Source organism: Haematobia irritans, chromosome 5 (assembly GCF_050003625.1).
Source record: "Haematobia irritans isolate KBUSLIRL chromosome 5, ASM5000362v1, whole genome shotgun sequence".
Taxonomy (NCBI): domain Eukaryota; kingdom Metazoa; phylum Arthropoda; class Insecta; order Diptera; family Muscidae; genus Haematobia; species Haematobia irritans.
Window position 1 is genome coordinate 19,702,163 of NC_134401.1, and position 22,875 is coordinate 19,725,037.

At 31.3% G+C, this 22,875-nt stretch overlaps 1 protein-coding gene across 4 annotated transcripts in view; it reads right to left on the reverse strand.

The window, feature by feature from the left end:
* pdm3 (POU-domain protein pdm3) overlaps nucleotides 1-22,875 on the reverse strand; it is a 437,278-nt gene that overhangs the window by 196,504 nt on the left and 217,899 nt on the right. For all 4 annotated transcript variants that reach the window (XM_075309728.1, XM_075309727.1, XM_075309726.1 and 1 more), the window contains exon 4: nucleotides 2,646-3,514. In XM_075309728.1, the coding sequence (XP_075165843.1) occupies nucleotides 2,646-3,488 (843 nt within the window). In that variant the 5' untranslated portion in view covers nucleotides 3,489-3,514. The remainder of the gene's footprint in view (nucleotides 1-2,645; nucleotides 3,515-22,875) is intronic.

A 22,875-nucleotide genomic window follows, 5' to 3' on the forward strand; every position in this document is an offset into this window, starting at 1 on the left:
TTGACTACTGTAGGATACATATTTTAAGATCCAGTTTTCTGTTAGGAAAACATGTTTGAGGACATTTCAAATTGGGTATAATTTTGGGGACATTGTTCTCTGCAATATATCAATTCCCTTACACAACTTATTTTGGTGAATTTAAACCATTAGGAAATTGCAGTTAGTAAGATATGTTATGTATGTAAGATATGTTCGAGGACATTTTGAAGTTGGGTATAATTTTGGGGACATTTAAAAAAAAATATATATTTTCCCATGAATACCTTATTTTAGTGAATCGAAATCATTAATGTCTTAGGAAATAGAATGTATTGATAAAAAAACTAACATTTCCAGTTAGAAAGAAGTGTTTGAGGACATATTAAATTTGGCATAATTTTGGGGACATTATTCATAATTTATTGTGGTGAATTAGAATTTTCTTATGCATTAAGAAATGGAAGGGAATGAGTAAAACTAATACTTAAGCAAAATATGGTAGGGTTTGTGACAATTTATCTAAACCAGTAATTAGTTCTAGAAAAATAAATTGTATGCATTTCTCAATTTTTTTTTTAACGGACAAGTTTGCTCTAATTGTGAATTGTTTATTTAGAGTAATTTTAATATGAGCCACGTTTACGCAATATCTTCAAGGTTTACCTGTGTCATTGCCCGTAAATGACTTTAATCTCAAATGATTCCAGAATCAAAACAATCATTATTTCTTTAATTGACTTTTGATTTTGTTATTAATTCCCCTAACATGTGATAGATAATTTATGCATATTTCTAACAACAACAAAATCTAACATTAATAGCTAATTGAACAATATCAACTCGTACAAAGTAGTATTGGCAATATTTAATGTAATTATTTTAATTAAATGTTCATTTGTTAAAATATTATTTATGAAAGACAAAAACAAAAACAACTATTAAGTGAATGTTACAGACTTCTAAGATTGTTTCACCTCCATGTGATCGTCAAAGGCGGAGCTCAATTATACTCTGAAAAGGAGTTTTGAGTTACAAGCATAATTGACCTTAAACGTAGAGGCTATATTTTATAACACCGATCGAAACTAGAGGAGTGACATCATTCCTGCTAATCATAGCGAGAATATTCTCGATTCCATTACATTATAACTAATTAGATATACCTGTTGTCCATATACAAGTGTTTGGTATGAGTAAAATACTATAATATTATAATTATAACAATACATTATAACATTTTTTATTCACCATTACAATATCGAAAATGTAAATTAGTATTGCATTTAGAACCATAACAACAAATCAATGCTTTTGATTTAGCTGTCTTGCTTGGTCGAGGGGATTCTGCAACAATGTCGATTGTTTGTTGAAACTTGCATTGACATGATTTACAGCTCGAGGCAAATCGTTGATAATTTATTAATTTCAAAATAGGATAATGATGTTAATTTTTCAAAACAGTCATTGAGATTTCAATTTGTAATGCAGAAATGAAAAGATTAAGAGAATGACTATAAAAATATCCGTAAGTGTATCCGTCACACCTTTAAAGGTCAATAATAAGGGTTAATGGAATTACATATAAGAGAATGTCAACATTACACGAAATGAGAGAAAAAATGATTGCAAAATATGTGAATGATATCATTGAACCTTCGGTGACAATTATGGGGGCATTACTTGCAATTCCTGGATAGTGGTAATTTCGGGGACATTACTTTATAAATTGGTATTAGTTTAGGGACAAGATGAATAATTATGAGATTGTAAAACATGTGAATAACACCATTGAACCTTCGGTGACAATTATGGGGACATTACTTGCAATTCCTGGATAGTTGTAATTTCGGGGACATTACTTTAAAAATCAGTATTAGTTTGGAGACAAGTTATATTATTCTAAGATTGTAGAACATGGGAATAACATCATTGAACCTTTGGTGGCTAGTATGGGGTCATTGCTTGCCATTCCTTGAGAATGGTAATTTCGGGGACATTACTTTAAAAATTGGTATTAGTTTGGGGACAAGATATATTATTCTAAGATTGTCAAATATGTAAATAGCATCTTTGAAGCTTCGACAACAATTATGGGGACATTATTTGCAATTCCTGGATATTCCTGAATTCAATATCACCATTGAACCATCGGTGACAATTATGAGGACATTATGTGCAATTCCTGGATATTGGTAATTTTGGGGACATTACCTTAAAAATTGGTATTAGTTTGGGGATAATATATTATTATTCTACCATACAATTGTATACCATTACAATTGTATACCATTGGTGCTTGAATGAAATGTATACTTTTATATTCAATTCATTAGATATATATTGTGTATTGGTTCGAATCACCAGCAAAAAATATAATTACTGTAAATTCGATATTGCTTCAAATTAAATGAACATTATCATACAGATATTTCTCATAATTGTGTTTTAAAATTTAGGGATATTGTGGTTTACTGTACATCTCACTGGGGCATAAATAAATTACTTATGAGTCAGAGAACATCCAAGTATAGTTGGTTTATCAAATGTTTGAGCAATGCATATTTTGGGGACATGAACCAACATTTTTTGGGGACATTTTGTGATTACTAAATTACTTTGTATTCCTTCCATAAAGATAATTTAAAAATTTGTTTGGCACTTACCGCTTCAGTTTTGATGTTCATAGCCATGTGTACATCTCCACCAGGTGGTGGTGTCCCACAATTATTAACTCTTGGTGACCCCACAGACGTTGATGATGCCACAGTTGCTGTACTCACTAAACCCAATGGTGTAGGTGTTGGTGTTGGTGTAGATGGCGCTGCCAATCCACAACTGGCATTTGAATTATTAGGTCCCGGCGTTGCACGACCCGGTGAATGAGGTGACACTCCACTCAAAGAGGCCACAGTGGCACTTGAGTATGGCGATGAGGAGGGCGATTTATTTGTATTCGACGTATTTGCTATGGCAGCTGTAGTCGATGATGAGGCTGTCGATGTGGAATTAAGCGATGAGGTTGTCGATGATATCGACGAATTGGAGGAGGATGATGATGACGACGAAGATGACGACGACGATGAGGAAGAAAGTGCTGTGGCACAGACCAAAGGAGTCAGAGTGCCATTATTGTTCGTCTTAGCTGTAGTTGATGTGGTGGGTGTTGGTCTTACGGTTGGTAATGGACTAGTGGTATTTGTTGTCGTGGACGACACTGAACTATTATTATTGGATATGGAATGATTTAGACCATTATTAACTGTGCTATTATTGGGCGATATCATTGGAGCTGTGATAGGGCTTGCCAAACTTACGCTGGCTGTGAGATGAGCACCCAGGACACTGGTAGCATCAACAAATTCTCGTTTCATTAGGCCACCGCCAGATACACCCAGAGACGCGGTTATAGCTGCTTCACAGGGCAGTACGGTACCCAACATGGTAGGTGCGTTATCGGCGTTACGATTACCACTATTGTTGTCTGTATCTTCGCAACCTTCCGCCATGTCAGTTATACATTTTGAGGGAATATCTGAAAATGTTATAAGAAAAAATAAAATTAAAAAAAAAAATCTTTACATAATTCATTTACGTGTTCTCTATAATTTTCAATGAAATCTTTAAAATTAAAACCATAAATTAAAATAATGCAAAAAATTTCTCTTTTCTCAGGTCCATAAAATTTTCACATTTCAAATCTCATTCTTCCAATAATATTGATGAAAATTTGCTTACAAATACATTTTAATAATTCAGACAGACACTCGTATTATCCTAACATAATAAAGGATATTGATCAAACCAACACTTTCTCAAATGTCCCCACAGAATGTTAATGCATGTGTGTTTGTTTGTTAAGTGAATGCAAGAAATCTATACCATACTGAGGAATCCTAAACTTCTACTGCATCATATCCTCATCTGTACGTCAGTTTTGCCCTAATACAACAACAAAAACTTGGAATAAGAACAACAAGAACAACAATGTTAACTTTATAATGCTGCATAATAGATAATTTGACCATAACCATAAGAGTGAAGTCATTGGACGAACCATTCAAATGCCACCCACTAGGTAGGTTCAATGTCGATGACAAGGGCAGTGAAGACGACGAACAAAAAGACATGTCCACATCTGTGAAGCAAAACGAATACCGGCAGACTGTTACAGAATGTGTTGGACTGTGGTTTGTTTTAGCTAGACTGAGTGACAGTATGGGCAATCAATGCCTTCCATGAATATAGCAGGGATGAATTAAAGACGTATATGGAGAATTCCAGAATAATTCAAGTGCTTAAATGTAAATCAATATTTTAAAACTCAATTTAATTGAATTGATTTTATTTTATTTTTATTTCGGGTTAGGATGAGTAGATGCTTTGTGTACCGGATCTGTCGCATTTAACGGTAACAGCTAAAAACCCATCCTGCCTCACCCGTGGTATATTTCCAACCCCGGAACCCCTTTCGCAGTACCTCGAGATGGAACCCGTAGTGGATTATGCCAATCTCTTCTTTGTCTGTTTCCAGACTCCTGTATTCGTTTATCGCATGGCATGCATGTCGACCTTCTTCTTGCGTAGAACATATTCTGCATATCTGATTACAACCTCTCTGTACCTTTAATTCAGTAATGTTTTGTTGAATATATTTCGGGAGGAGATATGACCGATCTCATTCTCCACTCCTTTTAGTCGTTCTCTCCATTGGCTACATTTGAAAAAGGTGGGTTCTGCATCATCAACAATTTCTTCTTCCTCGTATATGCAGGTATTCGTACTGCATTTGCCCATATGGTTCAAATACTTACAAAAGTAGCCGCGATCAGAAAACATCTGGATTCACTTTGCTACGTTTTCTATTTCGCCATATTCGGATATCTGTTATAAGGCAAAGTTTGTCCACCTGCATCTTCTTTCGTTTCTCCGGCGTCTTTTCCATTTCTCTATTGTTTTTCGCTGGATGTATTCTGTCGGGTTTGTCGCGCCCTGTTTATGTCAACAAAAATCTTCTTACGCTCAGTTGCCTAAAGGTCTATTGGGATCATTACCGCTATCACTAGTACGGCTTTTCTCTACATACTTTGCGGTACTCTGATGTAACGGTCAGGCCTGCTGTTATTTGCACAGATAGTCGTTTAATGGCTCGGGGTCTGTTGTTGTAGTGTCGTCGCTCAGATTTCAGATCCATATGGGAAGGAGTGTGCTGTTTTTTTGTCTTCATGAGTACTTTCCTTCTATTTGGAAGCGGTCCTTCAATATTTGTCGTAAGTGGGAATATATATTCGATAGTGTGTATAACATCAGTCCATGTCAAGCTATTGAATGCGTTTTTGATGTCCGGAGTCGTAGATTGGTAGAATTCTTAATGTTTTAGTAGATTTTGCAAAATATTCCTCTCCAACAAGAGGTACTTCAAAAATTTCTACAGAAATAAAATTTTGAGAAAATTTTCTATAGAAATAAAATTTTGACAAAATTTTCTATAGAAATACAATTTTGACAAAATTTCCTCTAGAAATAAAATTTTGATAAAATTTTAACAAAATTTTCTATAGAAATAAAATTTTGACAAAACTTTGCAAAATATTCCTCTCCAACAAGAGGTACTTCAAAAATTTCTACAGAAATAAAATTTTGAGAAAATTTTCTATAGAAATAAAATTTTGACAAAATTTCCTCTAGAAATAAAATTTTGATAAAATTTTCAATAGAAATAAAATTTTAACAAAATTTTCTATAGAAATAAAATTTGGACAAAATTTTGCTAAATATTCCTCTCCAACAAGAGGTACTTCAAACATTCCTGCAGAAATAAAGTTTTCTATAGAAATAAAATTTTGACAAAATTTCCTCTAGAAATACAATTTTGAGAAAATTTTCTATAGAAATAAAATTTTGAGAAAAATTTCTACAGAAATAAACTTTTGAGAAAATTTTCTATAGAAATAAAATTTTGACAAAATTTCCTCTAGAAATAAAATTTTGATAAAGTTTTCAATAGAAATAAAATTTTAACAAAATTTTCCATAGAAACAAAATTTTCTATAGAAATAAAATTTTGACAAAAATTTTTATAGAAATAAAGTTTTGTCAAAATTTTCTATAAAAATAAAATTTTAACAAAATTTACTATAGAAAGCACAATTTTAACAAAATGTTCTATTGAAATAAAATTTTGAGAAAATTTTCTATAGAAAGTAATTTTGACACAATTTCCGATAGAAATATAAATTTTGACAAAATTGTCTATAGAAATAAAATTTTGACAAAATTGTCTACAGAAATAAAATTTTGACAACATTTTTAATAGAAATAAAGTTTTGACAAAATTTTCTATAGAAATAAAATTTTGACAAAATTTTCTATTTTTGAGAAAATTTTCTATAGAAATAAAATTTTGACAAAATTTTCTATAGAAATACAATTTTGACAAAATTTCCTCTAGAAATAAAATTTTGATAAAATTTTAACAAAATTTTCTATAGAAATAAAATTTTGACAAAACTTTGCAAAATATTCCTCTCCAACAAGAGGTACTTCAAAAATTTCTACAGAAATAAAATTTTGAGAAAATTTTCTATAGAAATAAAATTTTGACAAAATTTCCTCTAGAAATAAAATTTTGATAAAATTTTCAATAGAAATAAAATTTTAACAAAATTTTCTATAGAAATAAAATTTGGACAAAATTTTGCAAAATACTCCTCTCCAACAAGAGGTACTTCAAACATTCCTGCAGAAATAAAGTTTTCTATAGAAATAAAATTTTGACAAAATTTCCTCTAGAAATACAATTTTGAGAAAATTTTCTATAGAAATAAAATTTTGAGAAAAATTTCTACAGAAATAAACTTTTGAGAAAATTTTCTATAGAAATAAAATTTTGACAAAATTTCCTCTAGAAATAAAATTTTGATAAAGTTTTCAATAGAAATAAAATTTTAACAAAATTTTCCATAGAAACAAAATTTTCTATAGAAATAAAATTTTGACAAAAATTTTTATAGAAATAAAGTTTTGTCAAAATTTTCTATAAAAATAAAATTTTAACAAAATTTACTATAGAAAGCACAATTTTAACAAAATGTTCTATTGAAATAAAATTTTGAGAAAATTTTCTATAGAAAGTAATTTTGACACAATTTCCGATAGAAATAAAAATTTTGACAAAATTGTCTATAGAAATAAAATTTTGACAAAATTGTCTACAGAAATAAAATTTTGACAACATTTTTAATAGAAATAAAGTTTTGACAAAATTTTCTATAGAAATAAAATTTTGACAAAATTTTCTATTTTTGAGAAAATTTTCTATAGAAATAAAATTTTGACAAAATTTTCTATAGAAATACAATTTTGACAAAATTTCCTCTAGAAATAAAATTTTGATAAAATTTTAACAAAATTTTCTATAGAAATAAAATTTTGACAAAACTTTGCAAAATATTCCTCTCCAACAAGAGGTACTTCAAAAATTTCTACAGAAATAAAATTTTGAGAAAATTTTCTATAGAAATAAAATTTTGACAAAATTTCCTCTAGAAATAAAATTTTGATAAAATTTTCAATAGAAATAAAATTTTAACAAAATTTTCTATAGAAATAAAATTTGGACAAAATTTTGCAAAATACTCCTCTCCAACAAGAGGTACTTCAAACATTCCTGCAGAAATAAAGTTTTCTATAGAAATAAAATTTTGACAAAATTTCCTCTAGAAATACAATTTTGAGAAAATTTTCTATAGAAATAAAATTTTGAGAAAAATTTCTACAGAAATAAACTTTTGAGAAAATTTTCTATAGAAATAAAATTTTGACAAAATTTCCTCTAGAAATAAAATTTTGATAAAGTTTTCAATAGAAATAAAATTTTAACAACATTTTCCATAGAAACAAAATTTTCTATAGAAATAAAATTTTGACAAAAATTTTTATAGAAATAAAGTTTTATCAAAATTTTCTATAAAAATAAAATTTTAACAAAATTTACTATAGAAAGCACAATTTTAACAAAATGTTCTATTGAAATAAAATTTTGAGAAAATTTTCTATAGAAAGTAATTTTGACACAATTTCCGATAGAAATAAAAATTTTGACAAAATTGTCTATAGAAATAAAATTTTGACAAAATTGTCTACAGAAATAAAATTTTGACAACATTTTTAATAGAAATAAAGTTTTGACAAAATTTTCTATAGAAATAAAATTTTGACAAAATTTCCTATAGAAATAAAATTTTGACAAAATTTTCTATAGTAACAAAATTTTGACAAATTTTTCTATAGAATAAAAATTTTGACAACTTTTCTATAGAAATAAAATTTTGACAACATTTTCTATAGCAATAAAATTTGGACAGAATTTTGTAAAAATTGTATTTCTATAAAAATAAATTTTTTACAAAATTTCCAATAGAAATAAAATTTTGACAAAAATTGCTATAGAAATAAAATTTTGACAAAATTTTCTGCAGAACTAAAATTTTATAGATTTAAAATTTTGACAAAATTTTCTATAGAAATAAAATTTTGAATAAATGGCCTATAGAAATAAAATTTTGACAAAATTTTCTATGAAAACAAAATCTTAAAAAACATTTTCTATAGAAATAAATTTTGACAAAATTTTCTATAGAAATAAAATTTTTAATAAATTAAATAGTAAAATTTCGACAAAATTTTTTATAGAAATAAAATTTTGACAAAATTTTTTATGGAAACAAATTTTGACAAAATTTGCATAGAAATAAAATTTTGATAAAATTTTATACAGACATAAAATTTTGAAAAAAACAAATAAAGAAATAAAATTTTGACCAAATTTTCTTTAGAAATAAAATGTTGACCAAATTTTCTTTAGAAATAAAATTTTGAACAAATTTTCTATAGAAATAAAATTTTGACAAAATTTTCTATAGAAATAAAATTTTGACAAAATTTTCTATAGAAATAAAATTTTGACAAAATTTTCTATAAAAGTAAAATGTTGACAAAATTTTCTATAGAAATAAAATGTTTAAAAAATCTTCTTTAGAAATAAAATTTTGACCAAATTTTCTTTAGAAATAGAATTTTGAAAAAATTTTCTATAGAAATAAAATTTTGACAAAATTTTCTATAGAAATAAAATTTTGACAAAATTTTCTATAGAAATAAAATTTTGACAAAATTTTCTATAGAAATAAAATTTTGACAAAATTTTCTATAGAAATAAAATTTTGACAAAATTTTCTATAGAATTGAAATTTTAACAAAATTTTCTATAGAAATAAAATTTTGAAAAAATTCATATAGAAATAAAATTTTGAAAAAATTTTTATAGGTCTAAAATTTTGACAAAATTTTCCATAGAAACAAAATTTTGAAAAAAACCTAAGGAAATAAAATTTTGAAAAATTTTTTATAGGTCTAAAATTTTGACAAAATTTTCTATAGAAATAAAATTAAAAAAAAATTCTATAGAAATAAAATTTTCTATAGAAGTAAAATTTTGACACAACTTTCTATAGAAATAAAATTTTGCCAAAATTTTCTATAGACATAAATTTACAAAAAAAAAAAAATTCTATGGAAATAAATTTTTGAAAAAAAAATCTATAGGAATAAAATTTTTAGAAAATTTTCGACAAAACTAAAATTTTGTCAAAATTTCCTATAGAAATAAAATTTTAAAAAAATCTATAGAATTAACATAGGAATAAAATTTTTACAAAATTTTCTACAAAACTAAAATTTTGAAAAAAAATCTACAGAATTAAAATTTTGACAAAGTTATCTGTAGAATTAAAATTTTGACGAAGTTATAGAAAAATTATTTTATAGAAATAATATGTTAACAAAATTTTGGGAGCCACCGTGTTGCAATGGTTAGCATGCCCGCCTTGCATACACAAGGTCGTGGGTTCGATTCCTGCTTCGACCGAATACCAAAAAGTTTTTCAGCGGTGGATTATCCCACCTCAGTAATGCCGGTGGCATTTCTGAGGGTTTCAAAGCTTCTCTAAGTGGTTTCACTGGAATGTGGAACGCTTTTCGGACTTGGATATAAAAAGGAGGTCCCTTGTCATTGAGCTTAACATGGAATCGGGCAGCACTCAGTGATAAGAGAGAAGTTCACCACTATAGTATCACAATGGGCTGAATAGTCTAAGTGAGCCTCATACATCGGGCTACCACATAACCTAACCTAACCTTGTATAGAAATAAAATGTTGACAAAATTTTCTATGGAAATAAAACTTTCAATAAATTTTCTATAGAAATAAAACTTTCAATAAATTTTCTATAGAAATAAGCCTAAACAAAATAAAATGTTTACTAAAGTTAATGTTAAAATAAAATAATAAAAAAAGAAACATTTTTTTTCATAATAACCCTAAAAAGGATTTTTTATTGGGTAGTTTTTTTTTTTTGTAAAATATTCTTAAAATGTTGGTAGATTTTTTCTAGCTCGTGCGGTAACCGTTATGATATGTCACGATGATTGTATTTTAATTTAATTTAAATTGTTTTATACACAAATATTAAATATTATATTTATTTTTCTATTTAAAGCAAACTTCATATACCCCATATACTCTTACTCATTATCATTTCAAAGGAAGAACATGCATGTACCTCAATATTATTTCATACATTTCTCCTGGACTCCCTTCTCTTCTAGCTCTATATTGAATGGTGAGCAAGACATCATCGAATTGGAGTTGTATAAACATTCACTGCTACATATTCCTTAAATTGCAACAGCATAGGCAACATTTGCAAGAAGCCAAGAATTGCAAATGTTCCATGCAATAGTCTGTTGTCTAATAGTAGTAGAGTATGAGATTTGAAAACCACAATGTTACTACAACGTCAAGTTGTAGAGTATAAGAGGAGTATGTCTTCATTTGCTCGAATCGAAACGTGTTGGGGGCTTAAGGGATTTCTTGTTATTTTCTGTCGCCCAGTCGAAAAAGTCTCAAAAACACACACATACAACACAAGTATGCAGAAAGAGCAGAGGCATGTTGCACATGGTCTCAATATCACTACATCCACTACTCTCATAAATACATGCCTTCTCTACTCATGTACTTTGGCTCTCTTACTCATTGAAACTTTGAAAAACTACATTGAACACCTACTGACCGGCTCAACTCATTCATTTAGACTTCCTATAGCAAGGATATGTTTGGATATTGGATGTGTATGTGTATGAGTATGTGTTTATTTGTGTTTCCAGCTATATGTGAGTTTTCTGTTAATGCAAATGAGTAAGTTCTATTAGTAGTGGTGTCCTGATTTTAGGGCGATGATTTTAATGCATAATGAATGTGGCTTCAATCATGAAGGATAATTTTTATTTTCTCTACGTAAGTGTATTAGTATCGATATAGGTATTTTTGAATTTCTTTGTATTGGTGAGTAGGTGTCATTTATCGTCTGCTAGCAATTTCTTTGAATTAAGGTTTGCTAAACTTCTTGGACATATATACAAAGACTTTTTGAAGGCATTGCGTTTGCTGTTTTAGGACAGTGGATATTAAGATGGCTTAAAAGTAGAGAAAATTTAGGGACGGGCTAAAGAAGAGTGGTCGATGAGAAACATCGCCAAATCGAGAGAAAGACGGATAGGAATATATCAATAATTTGACTACTGGAAGGCTAATGAAAAAGCCAATCGACGAATAGGCAAACGATTATTTAAATGATTGCGAGAAGTAAAACCTGCAAATTCTACATTCAGTTTCAAGCAATTTTCATGATCAGTGCGCATTCAAGAAGAGAAATAGGTCTATATGGAGGCCTTACCAAATGGACCGATAAAAACTAAATCCGATACACGGACCGTAGAAGCTTAAGAAGTAAAAACTGGGGATCGGTCTCTATGGGGGCTATATCAAAACATGGGGCGATACTCACAATTTTTGGCACACCTTTTTTTGGTCCTAAATCTTCTTCTAGATTTTCAATTTGAGGCAAATAAAAAATACGGTTTCTATAAGCCCAAGAAGTAAAATCGGGAGATCGGTCTATATGGGGGCTACATCACAACATGGACTGATACTCACCATTTTGGCACACCTTTTTGTGGTCCTAAAATACCTCTAGATTTGCAATTTCAGGCAAATTGGATAAAAACTACGGATTCTATAAGCCCAAGAAATAATATCAGAAGATTGTTCTATATGGGAGCTATACCAAAACATGGACCGATACTCATACCTGCCTGAAATTGGATAAAGACTACTATTTCTATAAGCCCAAGACCCCAAATCGGGAGGTCGGTTTATATGGGGAGGTGCTACGGTGGTGGGTATAAAAAATATATTTCGATACTCTAAACACATTTTTGCGTGTAGGTTTCAATTTTTCATAGCCTGTGGCACACTGTGAAACAGGGTATTATGGATTAGTGCATATGTTTGAAACACCCAGAAGGAGATGAGCTAGATACATGATGTCTTTGGAAATAATGCTCAGGGCAGGCCTGAGCATTATTTCCAGTCTAGGATGCAGTTTAAGCCCAATCAATTTTAAATTTGACACAAGTATGTGTTTTAGGTTTAAATAGAATCCTGTTGATTTTAGAACAAGTACATACGGCCGTAAGTTCGGCCAGGCCGAATCTTATGTACCCTCCACCATGGATTGCGTAGAAACTTCTACGAAAGACTGTCATCCACAATCGATTTACTTGGGTTGTGGTATCTTAAAACTTCTTAACATCGTTTTTTAAATTGTTAGGTAGTCCATACGTGGTAGAGAGCCAGAATTGAAATATGGGGGTCGCTTATATGTGGGCTATATACAATTATGAACTTGATATGGACCAATTTTTTGTGTTTGGGGATCGATTTATCTGAGGGCTATATATAACTATAGACCGATATGGACGTAGTTAGGCATGGTTGTTAACGGCCACATACTAGCACAATGTACCAAATTTCAACTGACTCGGATAAAATTTTCTCCTCCAAGAGGCTCCACAAACAAATCTCGGGATCGGTTTATATGGGGGCTATATATGATTATGGACTGATATGGACCACTTTTGGCATGGTTGTTAAATATCATATACTACCAGCACGTATCAAATTTCAACCAGATCGGATGAATTTTGTTTCTCTAAAAGGCACCGGAGGTGAAATCTGGGGATCGGTTTATATGGGGGCTATATATAATTATGGAGTGATATAAACCAATTCCTGGATTGTTGTTGGATAACATATACTAACATCACGTACAAATTTCAACCGAATCGGATGAATTTTGCTCTTCCAAAGGGCTCCGGAGGTCAAATCTGGGGATCGGTTTATATGGTGGCTATATATAATTTTGAACCGATTTCGACCAATTTTTGCATGGGTGTTTGAGGATATATATTAACACCACGTACCAAATTTCAACTGAAACAGATGAATTTTAGTCTTTCAAGAGGCTCCGGAGTTCAAATCTGGTGATCGGTTTATATGGGGGCTATCTATAATTATGAACCGATTTCGACCAATATTGGCATGGGTGTTTGAGGCTATATATTAACTCCACGTACCAAATTTCAACTGAATCAGATGACTTTCGGTCTTCCAAGAGGCTCCGGAGGTCAAATCTGGTGATAGGTTTATATGGGGGCTATATATAATTATGGACCGATATGGACCATTTTTTGCATGGTCATTAGAGACCATATACTAACACCATGTACCAAATTTTAGCCGGATCGGATAAAATTTGCTTCTCTTAGAGGCTCCGCAAGCCAAATCGGGGGATCGGTTTATATGGGGGCTATATATAGTTATGCAGCGATGTGGACCAATTTTTGCGTGGTTGTTAGAGATCATATGCTGACACTATGTACCAAATTTCAGCCGGATCAGATGAAATTTGCTTCTCTTAGAGTCCCCACAAGCCAAATTTGGGGGTCCGTTTATATGGGGGCTATACGTAACAGTGGCCCATTTACAATATCATCCGACCTACATCAATAACAACTACTTGTCCCAAGTTTCAAGTCGATAGCTTGTTTCATTCGGAAGTTAGCGTGATTTCATCAGACAGACGGACGGACATGCTCAGATCGACACAGAATTTCACCACTACCCAGAATAAAGGCTGATACGGTCAAAATTTGGTCAAGGGAAAACGCGTGTAAATCGGTGAAATCGTTTATTTAAAAAATCAAATTAAATTTCTTTTTCAAGTTCAATTAGTATAAAATTCAGGAAAAATATTCAGTTAGGCTTTCGATTTTCCAAATCCGAATTGCCGGACCTCACGCTTGACACCTGCCATCAGATTTTGTACAGCCACCTTGTCCACCTTCTCCGCCGCAGAAAGCCAGTTTGCCTTGAACTGCTGCTCGTCCTTAACAGTTTTTTTGGTCTTCTTTAGGTTCCGCTTGACAATAGCCCAGTATTTCTCAATTGGGCGGAGCTCTGGCGTGTTGGGAGGGTTCTTGTCCTTGGGAACCACCTGCACGTTGTTGGCGGCGTACCACTCCATGGCCTTTTTACGGTAATGGCAAGATGCCAAATCCGGCCAAAACAGTACGGAACAACCGTGTTTCTTCAGGAAAGGCAGCAGACGTTTATTCAAACACTCTTTCACGTAAATTTCTTGGTTGAAGATTTTTTTTCGCGATGCGCGAGCAAAATTTTGATACGCTGCTCTTTTTACTTGGACGGCATTTTGACAACTGAAGAGTGAATTCCAAAATCAAAATAGGAGCAACATTCTACACACACACCTTCAAAATGAGGGGTGTTCAGGTTTTTTAAATGCAAAATTGAAAGAAATACGTCCAGTTTATATTGACCAAATTTTGACCGTGTCACACTTTATATACTTTATGGGGTCTTAGAGCAATATTTCGATGTGTTACAAACGGAATGACAAATTTAATATACCCCCCATTCTATGGTGGAGGGTATAAAAAGAATAGGTTCAGATTTATAGATCGATCCCATATATGTCGATCGCACCGAAATTCACTTATATGGCCCTAGAGGTTAGAGTTTTAGTCCGATTTATGTAAAATTTTGCATATTTTAATAAAATCTAAAATCCTTATGGGATCTGTACAATTATTATTGGGATAAACAAAATCATTGTATTTATTTTAGTGTATATATCAGTGTCTATATACATACATATTTTTTTTTTCCATAAATTAAGAAAATTTTTGACTACTCCTGCCTTTTGAATGGGTAGCAAATACAATGTTTGGTTAATAAAACTTCTTTAACGGAAAATTTTTACTTTCGAATTTTTTCCCCAGAACTCCATGTTATCCACTTGAACACATATGCATATATATCCACGCCAACCATTCATTAAATGGTAATGCACGATTCTTTAATGAGTTTAAGCTACTTTAGAAACACCCTTTTCTTTGACCATTACCTCCCTTAACATGCCCCAACACACAGGCCAAATTCAACAATAGTTGTTGCACATTTGAACAAATCTAAGGATATACGAACAGACAGACACATACGACCACTCACTCGTATATGTATGTGAGGATCTAAGATGTAAGTATTTTATATTATAACCAGAATACAAACAGAATTATATATCAGTTATACAACATTAGGTGCAATTTGATATTAAGGCATAGTCAAGACTAACATTAAGTTGGGCCCTTGGGTGGTTAGGGGATGGTAGATATTGTTCTTAAATATGGATATATATGGTGCTGGTGGTTGTATTGGTGTTGTTAGTGTGATGGTCAAGAATGCTTGCAGAAAATTATTCGTATACACAAAGAAAACATCATATCCACCGAAACGAAATTTTAGACAAGCTTATTATAAAGATTTTTTTTTTTAAGAAAACCAATTTTGTTTAATATTTTTTATTTTTTTTTTTTAATAAAAATTTTTTAATCTCGTTTGTCTAAAATTATGTTCCTCAGAAAGGGAAGTTCTTTTTTGTTCAGTGTATGTATTGGTGTGGTACTACGTTGCCTGTTTAAGTAGTTCTAGCCGAGAGCTGTTATAATTAATTTTTCTTATTGCATGCAAATGAGTATATCTTCATAAGGCCGGAGAAAAAATTCAACAGTCAATTCCAAAAGTTGGATAGTTTTGGGATCAAAATTTATTACAGTGGAACTTCTTAGTGAAATGAACATCCAAGTCTAGCCATTTTAAGGAAATAATACAAAAATAAAATTATTCACTATAGAGAGGTGAAAACTTCATTACCGTAAAACCAAGTTCAAGAAACTTTACTGTAATGAAGTTTTCAAATATTATCAAGTGGATCAATGTGGATTTTTATTGTGGCCTATAGACAGCTCCCAAGATTAATTTATGATTAAAACAATCTCATTTGAAACAAGTATATACGGCCGTAAGTTTGGCCAGACCGAATCTTATGTACCCTCCACCATGGATTGCGTAGAAACTTCTACTAAAGACGGTCATCCACAATTAAATTACTTGGGTTGTGGCCGATGGCAAGGCATCTTAAAGTTTTTTAACATCATCTTCTAAATTGTAAGTTAATCCATGCGGGATATATATTAGACAAAAGAAACGTCGATTAAATACGTATATATTCAGTTCTTGACCGGTATATATGGGGAAGAAATAATTACGAACCGATATGAACTTTTGTGCGCTAATTATAGAGCCAGAATTGAAATATCGGAGTCGCTATCAAACAGTAAAAAATTTGTCAAAATTTTATTTCTATAGAAAATATGGCAGAATTTTATTTCTGTAGAAAATGTTGTCAAAATGTTTTTTGTATATAAAATTTATGAAGCATTTAATAGTTGGAGAGGAATATTTTTTCAAAATCTTCCAAAACATGAAGAATTCAACCACACAGTAAAAAATCTGCCATTTTTGTCCCCATATATAGCCCCCATATATACAATTATTAACAGGAGTCTATCAAAAATGGCAGATTTTGTACTGTTTGGTAGATTGGTAGAATTCTTGATGTTTTGGAAGATTTTGCAAAATATTCCTCTCCAACTATGAAATGCTTCATAAATTTTCTATACAAAAACAAGTAAGGAAAGTCTAAAGTCGGGCGGGGCCGACTATATTATACCCTGCACCACTTTGTAGATCTAAATTTTCGATACCATATCACATCCGTCAAATGTGTTGGGGGCTATATATAAAGGTTTGTCCCGAATAAATATGTATTAGAAGTTTAGGAAAATTAGATTCATTTTTACAACTTTTCGACTAAGCAGTGGCGATTTTACAAGGAAAATGTTGGTATTTTCACCATTTTTGTCGAAATCAGAAAAACATATATATGGGAGCTATATCTAAATCTGAACCGGTTTCAATTAAATTTGGCACGCATAGCTACAATGCTAATTCTACTCCCTGTGCAAAATTTCAACTAAATCGGAGCAAAAAATTGGCCTCTGTGGTCATATGAGTGTAAATCTGGCGAAAGTTATATATGGGAGCTATATCTAAATCTGAACCGATTTCAACCAAATTTGGCACGCATAGCTACAATGCTAAATCTAGTCCCTGTGCAAAATTTGAACCAAATTGGGCCAACACTCTGGCTATTAGTACCATATTAGTCCATATCGGGCGAAAGATATATATAGGAGCTATATCTAAATCTGAACCGATTTCAACCAAATTTGGCACGCATAGCTACAATGCTAATTCTACTCCCTGTGCAAAATTTTAACCAAATTGGGGTAAAACTATGGCTTCTGGGGCTTTATAAGTCCATATCGGGCGAAAGATATATATGGAAGCTATATCTAAATCTGAACCGATTTCAATCAAATTTTGTACACTTGACTATACGACTAATTGTTATGTTTGTATAAAATTTCAAGCAAATCGGTATAAAACTCTGGCTGCTGGGTCCATATTAGTGCATATCGGGCGAAAGATATATATGGGAGCTATATCTAAATCTGAACCGATTTCTTCCAAAATCAATAGGATTCTATTCTGACCCAGATTAGGAACATGTGCCAAATTTGAAGGCGATTGGACTTAAATTGCGACCTAGACTTTGATCACAAAAATGTGTTGACAGACAGACGGACGGACGGACATGGCTATATCGATTTAGGAGCCCACCCTGAGCATTTTTGCCAAATACACCATGTGTCTATCTCGTCTCCTTCTAGGTTGCAAACATATGCACTAACTTATAATACCCTGTTCCACAGTGTGGCGCAGGGTATAAACATCATCACAAAATTTTCTAAAGAAATAAATTTTTGACAAAATTTTCTGTAGAAATAAAATTTTGACAAAATTTTCTATAGAAATAAATTTTTGACAAATTTTTCTATAGAAATTATATTTTGACAAAAATTCCTAAAGACATAAAATGTTGACAAAATTTCCTATAGAGATATAAAATTTTGACAAAATTTTCTATGGCAATAAAAATTTGGTAAGTTATTTTTGGCTCGAGTGTCAATCATGATTTTTCTGTGATTGGGGATCGGTTTATTTGGGGGCTATATATAATATAGATCGAGGACCAATTTTGGCATGGTTGTTATCGGCCATACACTAGCGAAATGCAACAAATTTCAACCGGATCGAATGAAATTTGCTTCTTTTAGAGGCTCCGCAAGCCAAATCTGGGGATCGCTTTATATGGGGGCTATATAATTATGAACCGATATGGAAAATTTTTTGCATGGTTGTTGGAGACGATATACTAATATAACGTACCAAATGTTAACCGAATCGGACCAAATTTTCTCCTCCAAGAGGCTCCGGAGGACAAATCTGGGGATCGGTTTATATAAGGGCTATATATAATTATGGACCGATATGGACCAATTCTGGCATGGTTGTTAGATATCATATACTAATACCACGTACCAAATTTCTCTTCTCTTAGAGGCTCCGCAAGCCAAATCTGGGGATCGGTTTATATGGGGGCTATATATAATTGTGGACCGATGTGGACCAATTTTTGCATGGTTGTTAGAGATCATATACTAATACCACATACCAAATTTCAACCGGATCGGATATAATTATGGACCGCTGTGGACCAATTTTTGCATGGTTGTTAGAGACCATATACCAACATCATGTACCAAATGGCAGCCGGATCGGATGAAATTTGCTTCTCTTTGAGGTTCCGCAATCCAAATCTGGGGATCGGTTTATAGGGGGGCTATATGTCATGGACCGATGTGGTCCAATTTTTGTATGGTTGTAGAGACCATATACTAATACCACGTACCAAATTTCAACCGGATCGGATATAATTATGGACCGATGTGGACCAATTTTTGCGTGGTTGTTGGAGACCATATACCAACATCATGTACTAAATGTCAGCCAGATCGAATGAAATATGATTCTCTTAGGGGCTCCGCAAGCCAAATCTGGGGGTCCGTTTATATGGGGGCTATACATAAAAGTGAACCGATATGGCCCATTGGCAATACCATCCGACCTCCATCTATAACAACTACTTGTGCCAAGTTTCAAGTCGACAGCTTGTTTCGTTCGGAAGTTTGCGTGATTTCAACAGACGGGCGGACGGACATGCTCAGATCGACTCAGAATTTCACCACGACCCAGAATATATATGTATAATTTATGGGGTCTTAGAGCAATATTTCGATGTGTTACAAACGGAATGACAAAGTTAATATACCCCCCCCATCCTATGTATGGTGGAGGATATAAAAAGACCTACGCACTTAAGAAACCCATTGTATTTGCCACAGGTCTCAAGGATTCTAAGTCAGTTACATGAAATACCAAAATATCCTAATATGCTAACACATGCATGTCTGTTCGACGAAAATACAGCTACCATACGTAAGTATGTAGCTTTTGGAGTGTCTATTAATGCATTTATGCATGCATTTTGTAGAAATTTTCCATACAACAGGCATTATAGTCTCAACAGAAGTAGCTGCTGCAGCAATAACACATCTACTGCTCGACAGTAGCTGAGCAGTAACGTAAACAGCAGCAACAAACAAATGGAAAAAAAACAAAAACAAAACAAAATTATGAACAAACGTCAACAACAGGACACAATGCAGGACATCATCAAGTCGTAGACATTCGTACTTTCAAATACACTACGTGCATGTGGGACTCATACAAACAACCTTGCATGTTTCAGTGACAACGTCCAGACACACACACACACACATACAAGGTTGCATGACCAAACAACAAGACCAATGGATATTCTACACTTAACATTTCTACGCTAGAACTTCATCAAACCATCGTCCTCTGATTGTCCTCCACAGCAAGGAAGCAACTCATTGTCCATTATTTGCAAAACCAAAACAGGCTAACTAATATTTACATAGAGTAGGAATGTAGTTAAGAGAAATCCATGTATAATTTTCGTGGGTCAAAGCTAAGGTTAAATACTAGAGAGATTGACCCTAAAGTGTTTTGACTTCAGCTACTGATTGGAAAAAAAATCCAAATTTGAGCATTGGAAAATGTTTCGTAATTGACATCCTTTTTATAAAACCACTTCAATTTGTTTCCATTATTTGATGAGGAACCCACTTAATTTCCCTTATGAGCATCCCTAAAATAATGCCTCCAAGACTCCTTCCGTAAAATAATCGGAGTTTTGTATTTTTCCATTCATATTATAGAACATAACTTATGACCTAAGGCATTGAGAAATATACTAAATTTTTCATTACTTTGGAAAAAATAAAAGGTAATCTTTAAATTTTCCTTATTGGCATCCCTAAAATAATACCTCTAAGTCCTCTAAGACCATTTTGGTATTTTTCATTAACAATCAAGACATTGAAATATATATTCAGTGTTATATTATTCTTACAAAAAAATATTCCTTACAATTTTCCTTATTGGAATCCCTAAGATAATGCTTCCACAACCTATTCTCTAATTAGTGGAAGTTTAGTATTTTTCCATTCATGGTCTAGAACCAAATTATAGCCTTAAGTCATACACCCAATATTTTATAATTCTTGCAAAAAAGTCCCCTTCAAATTTTCCTTATTGGCATCCCTAAAAAACGCCTCCAAGTTCTTTTTCCTATAGAAATTAGATATACTAAATTTTCATAGAGAAAAAAATTACGAAAATTTTTCTAAAATTTCCTCTGCCAATGAATTTCAAAAAAATTCATATAGAAATAAAAATTTCTGAAAATTTCCCGAAGAATCAAAATTTTCCACAAATTTCCTATAGAAAAGAATTTTAAGAAAAAAATCCCTAAAGAAATTAAATTTTTCGAAAATTTTCTATGGAAATTAAATTTTCCAAAAATTTCCTATAGAAATGAATTTTACGAAAAAAAATCCCTAAAGAAACTAAATTTTTTGAAAATTTTTTATGGAAATTAAATTTTCCAATATTTTGCAATAAAAATGAAATTTTAAAATTTCCTAGAGAAATTAAACGTTCAGAAAATTTCCTATAAAAGTGCACTGCAGTAGCAAATTTTATTTAGAAATGAAAATTTCCGAAATGTCCTATAAAAATGAATTTTTCAAAATAACATCCTATAGAAATTAATTTTTCAAATATATGCCAATAGAATGTTCACAATAACAATAATAAAGCAATAAAATTTATAGCAAGTTTTCTATAGAAATAAAATTTTCGAAAAATTCCCTATAAAAAATGGTCACAATATTTGCTAAAGCAATAGTTTATAACAAGTTTTCTATTGAAATAAAATTTTCGAAAAATTCCCTAAAAAAAAAATTTTGAAAATTACCTATTAATGTGCAATTTTCAGAAAATTCCCTATAAAACGTACGTTTTTGGAAAATTTCCTTTGACCTGTTTCATTAAAAATCAAGACATTGAATTCTATATTCATTGATTATAAAGTTTTGTAAAAAAAAAAAGGCTTCTTACAATTTTTCTTATTGGCATCCCTAATATCATGCTTCCACAACCCTTTCTTTAATGAAACTGCATATTAGTATTTTTTCATTGATAGTGTAGGACCATATTCTAGCCATAATACATTGAAAGATATACTCAATGATTTATCGAAAATTTAGAAATGAACATTTCTGCAAATTTCCTTTAGGGAAAAAAATTTTCGAAAATTTACTTTTTATAGGAAATTTTTGCAAAATGTCATATTTATAGAAAATATTATTTTTATAAGAAATTTTCGGAAAATTTCATTTTTATAGTAAATTTTCTGAAAATTCATTTTTGAAGGATATTTTCTGAAAATTTCATTTCTATAGGAAATTTTGTCAAAATTTCCCTTCTATAGGAAATTTTCTGGAAATTTCATTTTATAGCAATTTTTCGGAAATTTTAATTCCTATGTTACAAGAAATTTTAGGAAAATTTAATTTCTATAGGAAATTTTCAGAAAATTTCATTTGAGAAAATTTACTATAGAAACTAAATTTGTAGTAAGTTTCCTGTAGAAAGAAAATATTCGGAAAATTCCGTATCAAAATTAATTTTTCAAAAAATATAGAAATTGATGACTTTGAAATATATATTCATTGTTTTATTATTCTTGTAAAACAATGTTCCATGCATTTTTTTATTGGAATACCTAAGATAATGCGCCCGTAACTCTTTCTCTAGTATAAAAGCATTTTAGTGTATTTCGTTCAAGACGTGATTCATTGAAAAGTATAAAATTTTCCTTATTGGCAACACTAAAATAATTGTACCAATCACTTTTACCAGATACAATGGAAATTTAGTATACTAGGTCAGGTCCACTTCAAATGTTCCTTATTGTCATCCCTAAAATAATATTTCCCATCCTTCAGGCTAAAGCATCACAAGTGGTACTCAATATTTGGTTGCCCTTGTGAAAAGCAACACTTCTCAAACTTCCATTATTGGCATCCCTAACATAATATGCCTTTAGCCTTTCTCTCTCTCTCTCTCTTTCGTTCTCTTCACATTAAAGGCCCTGGCTCAAGACCTAAGGCATT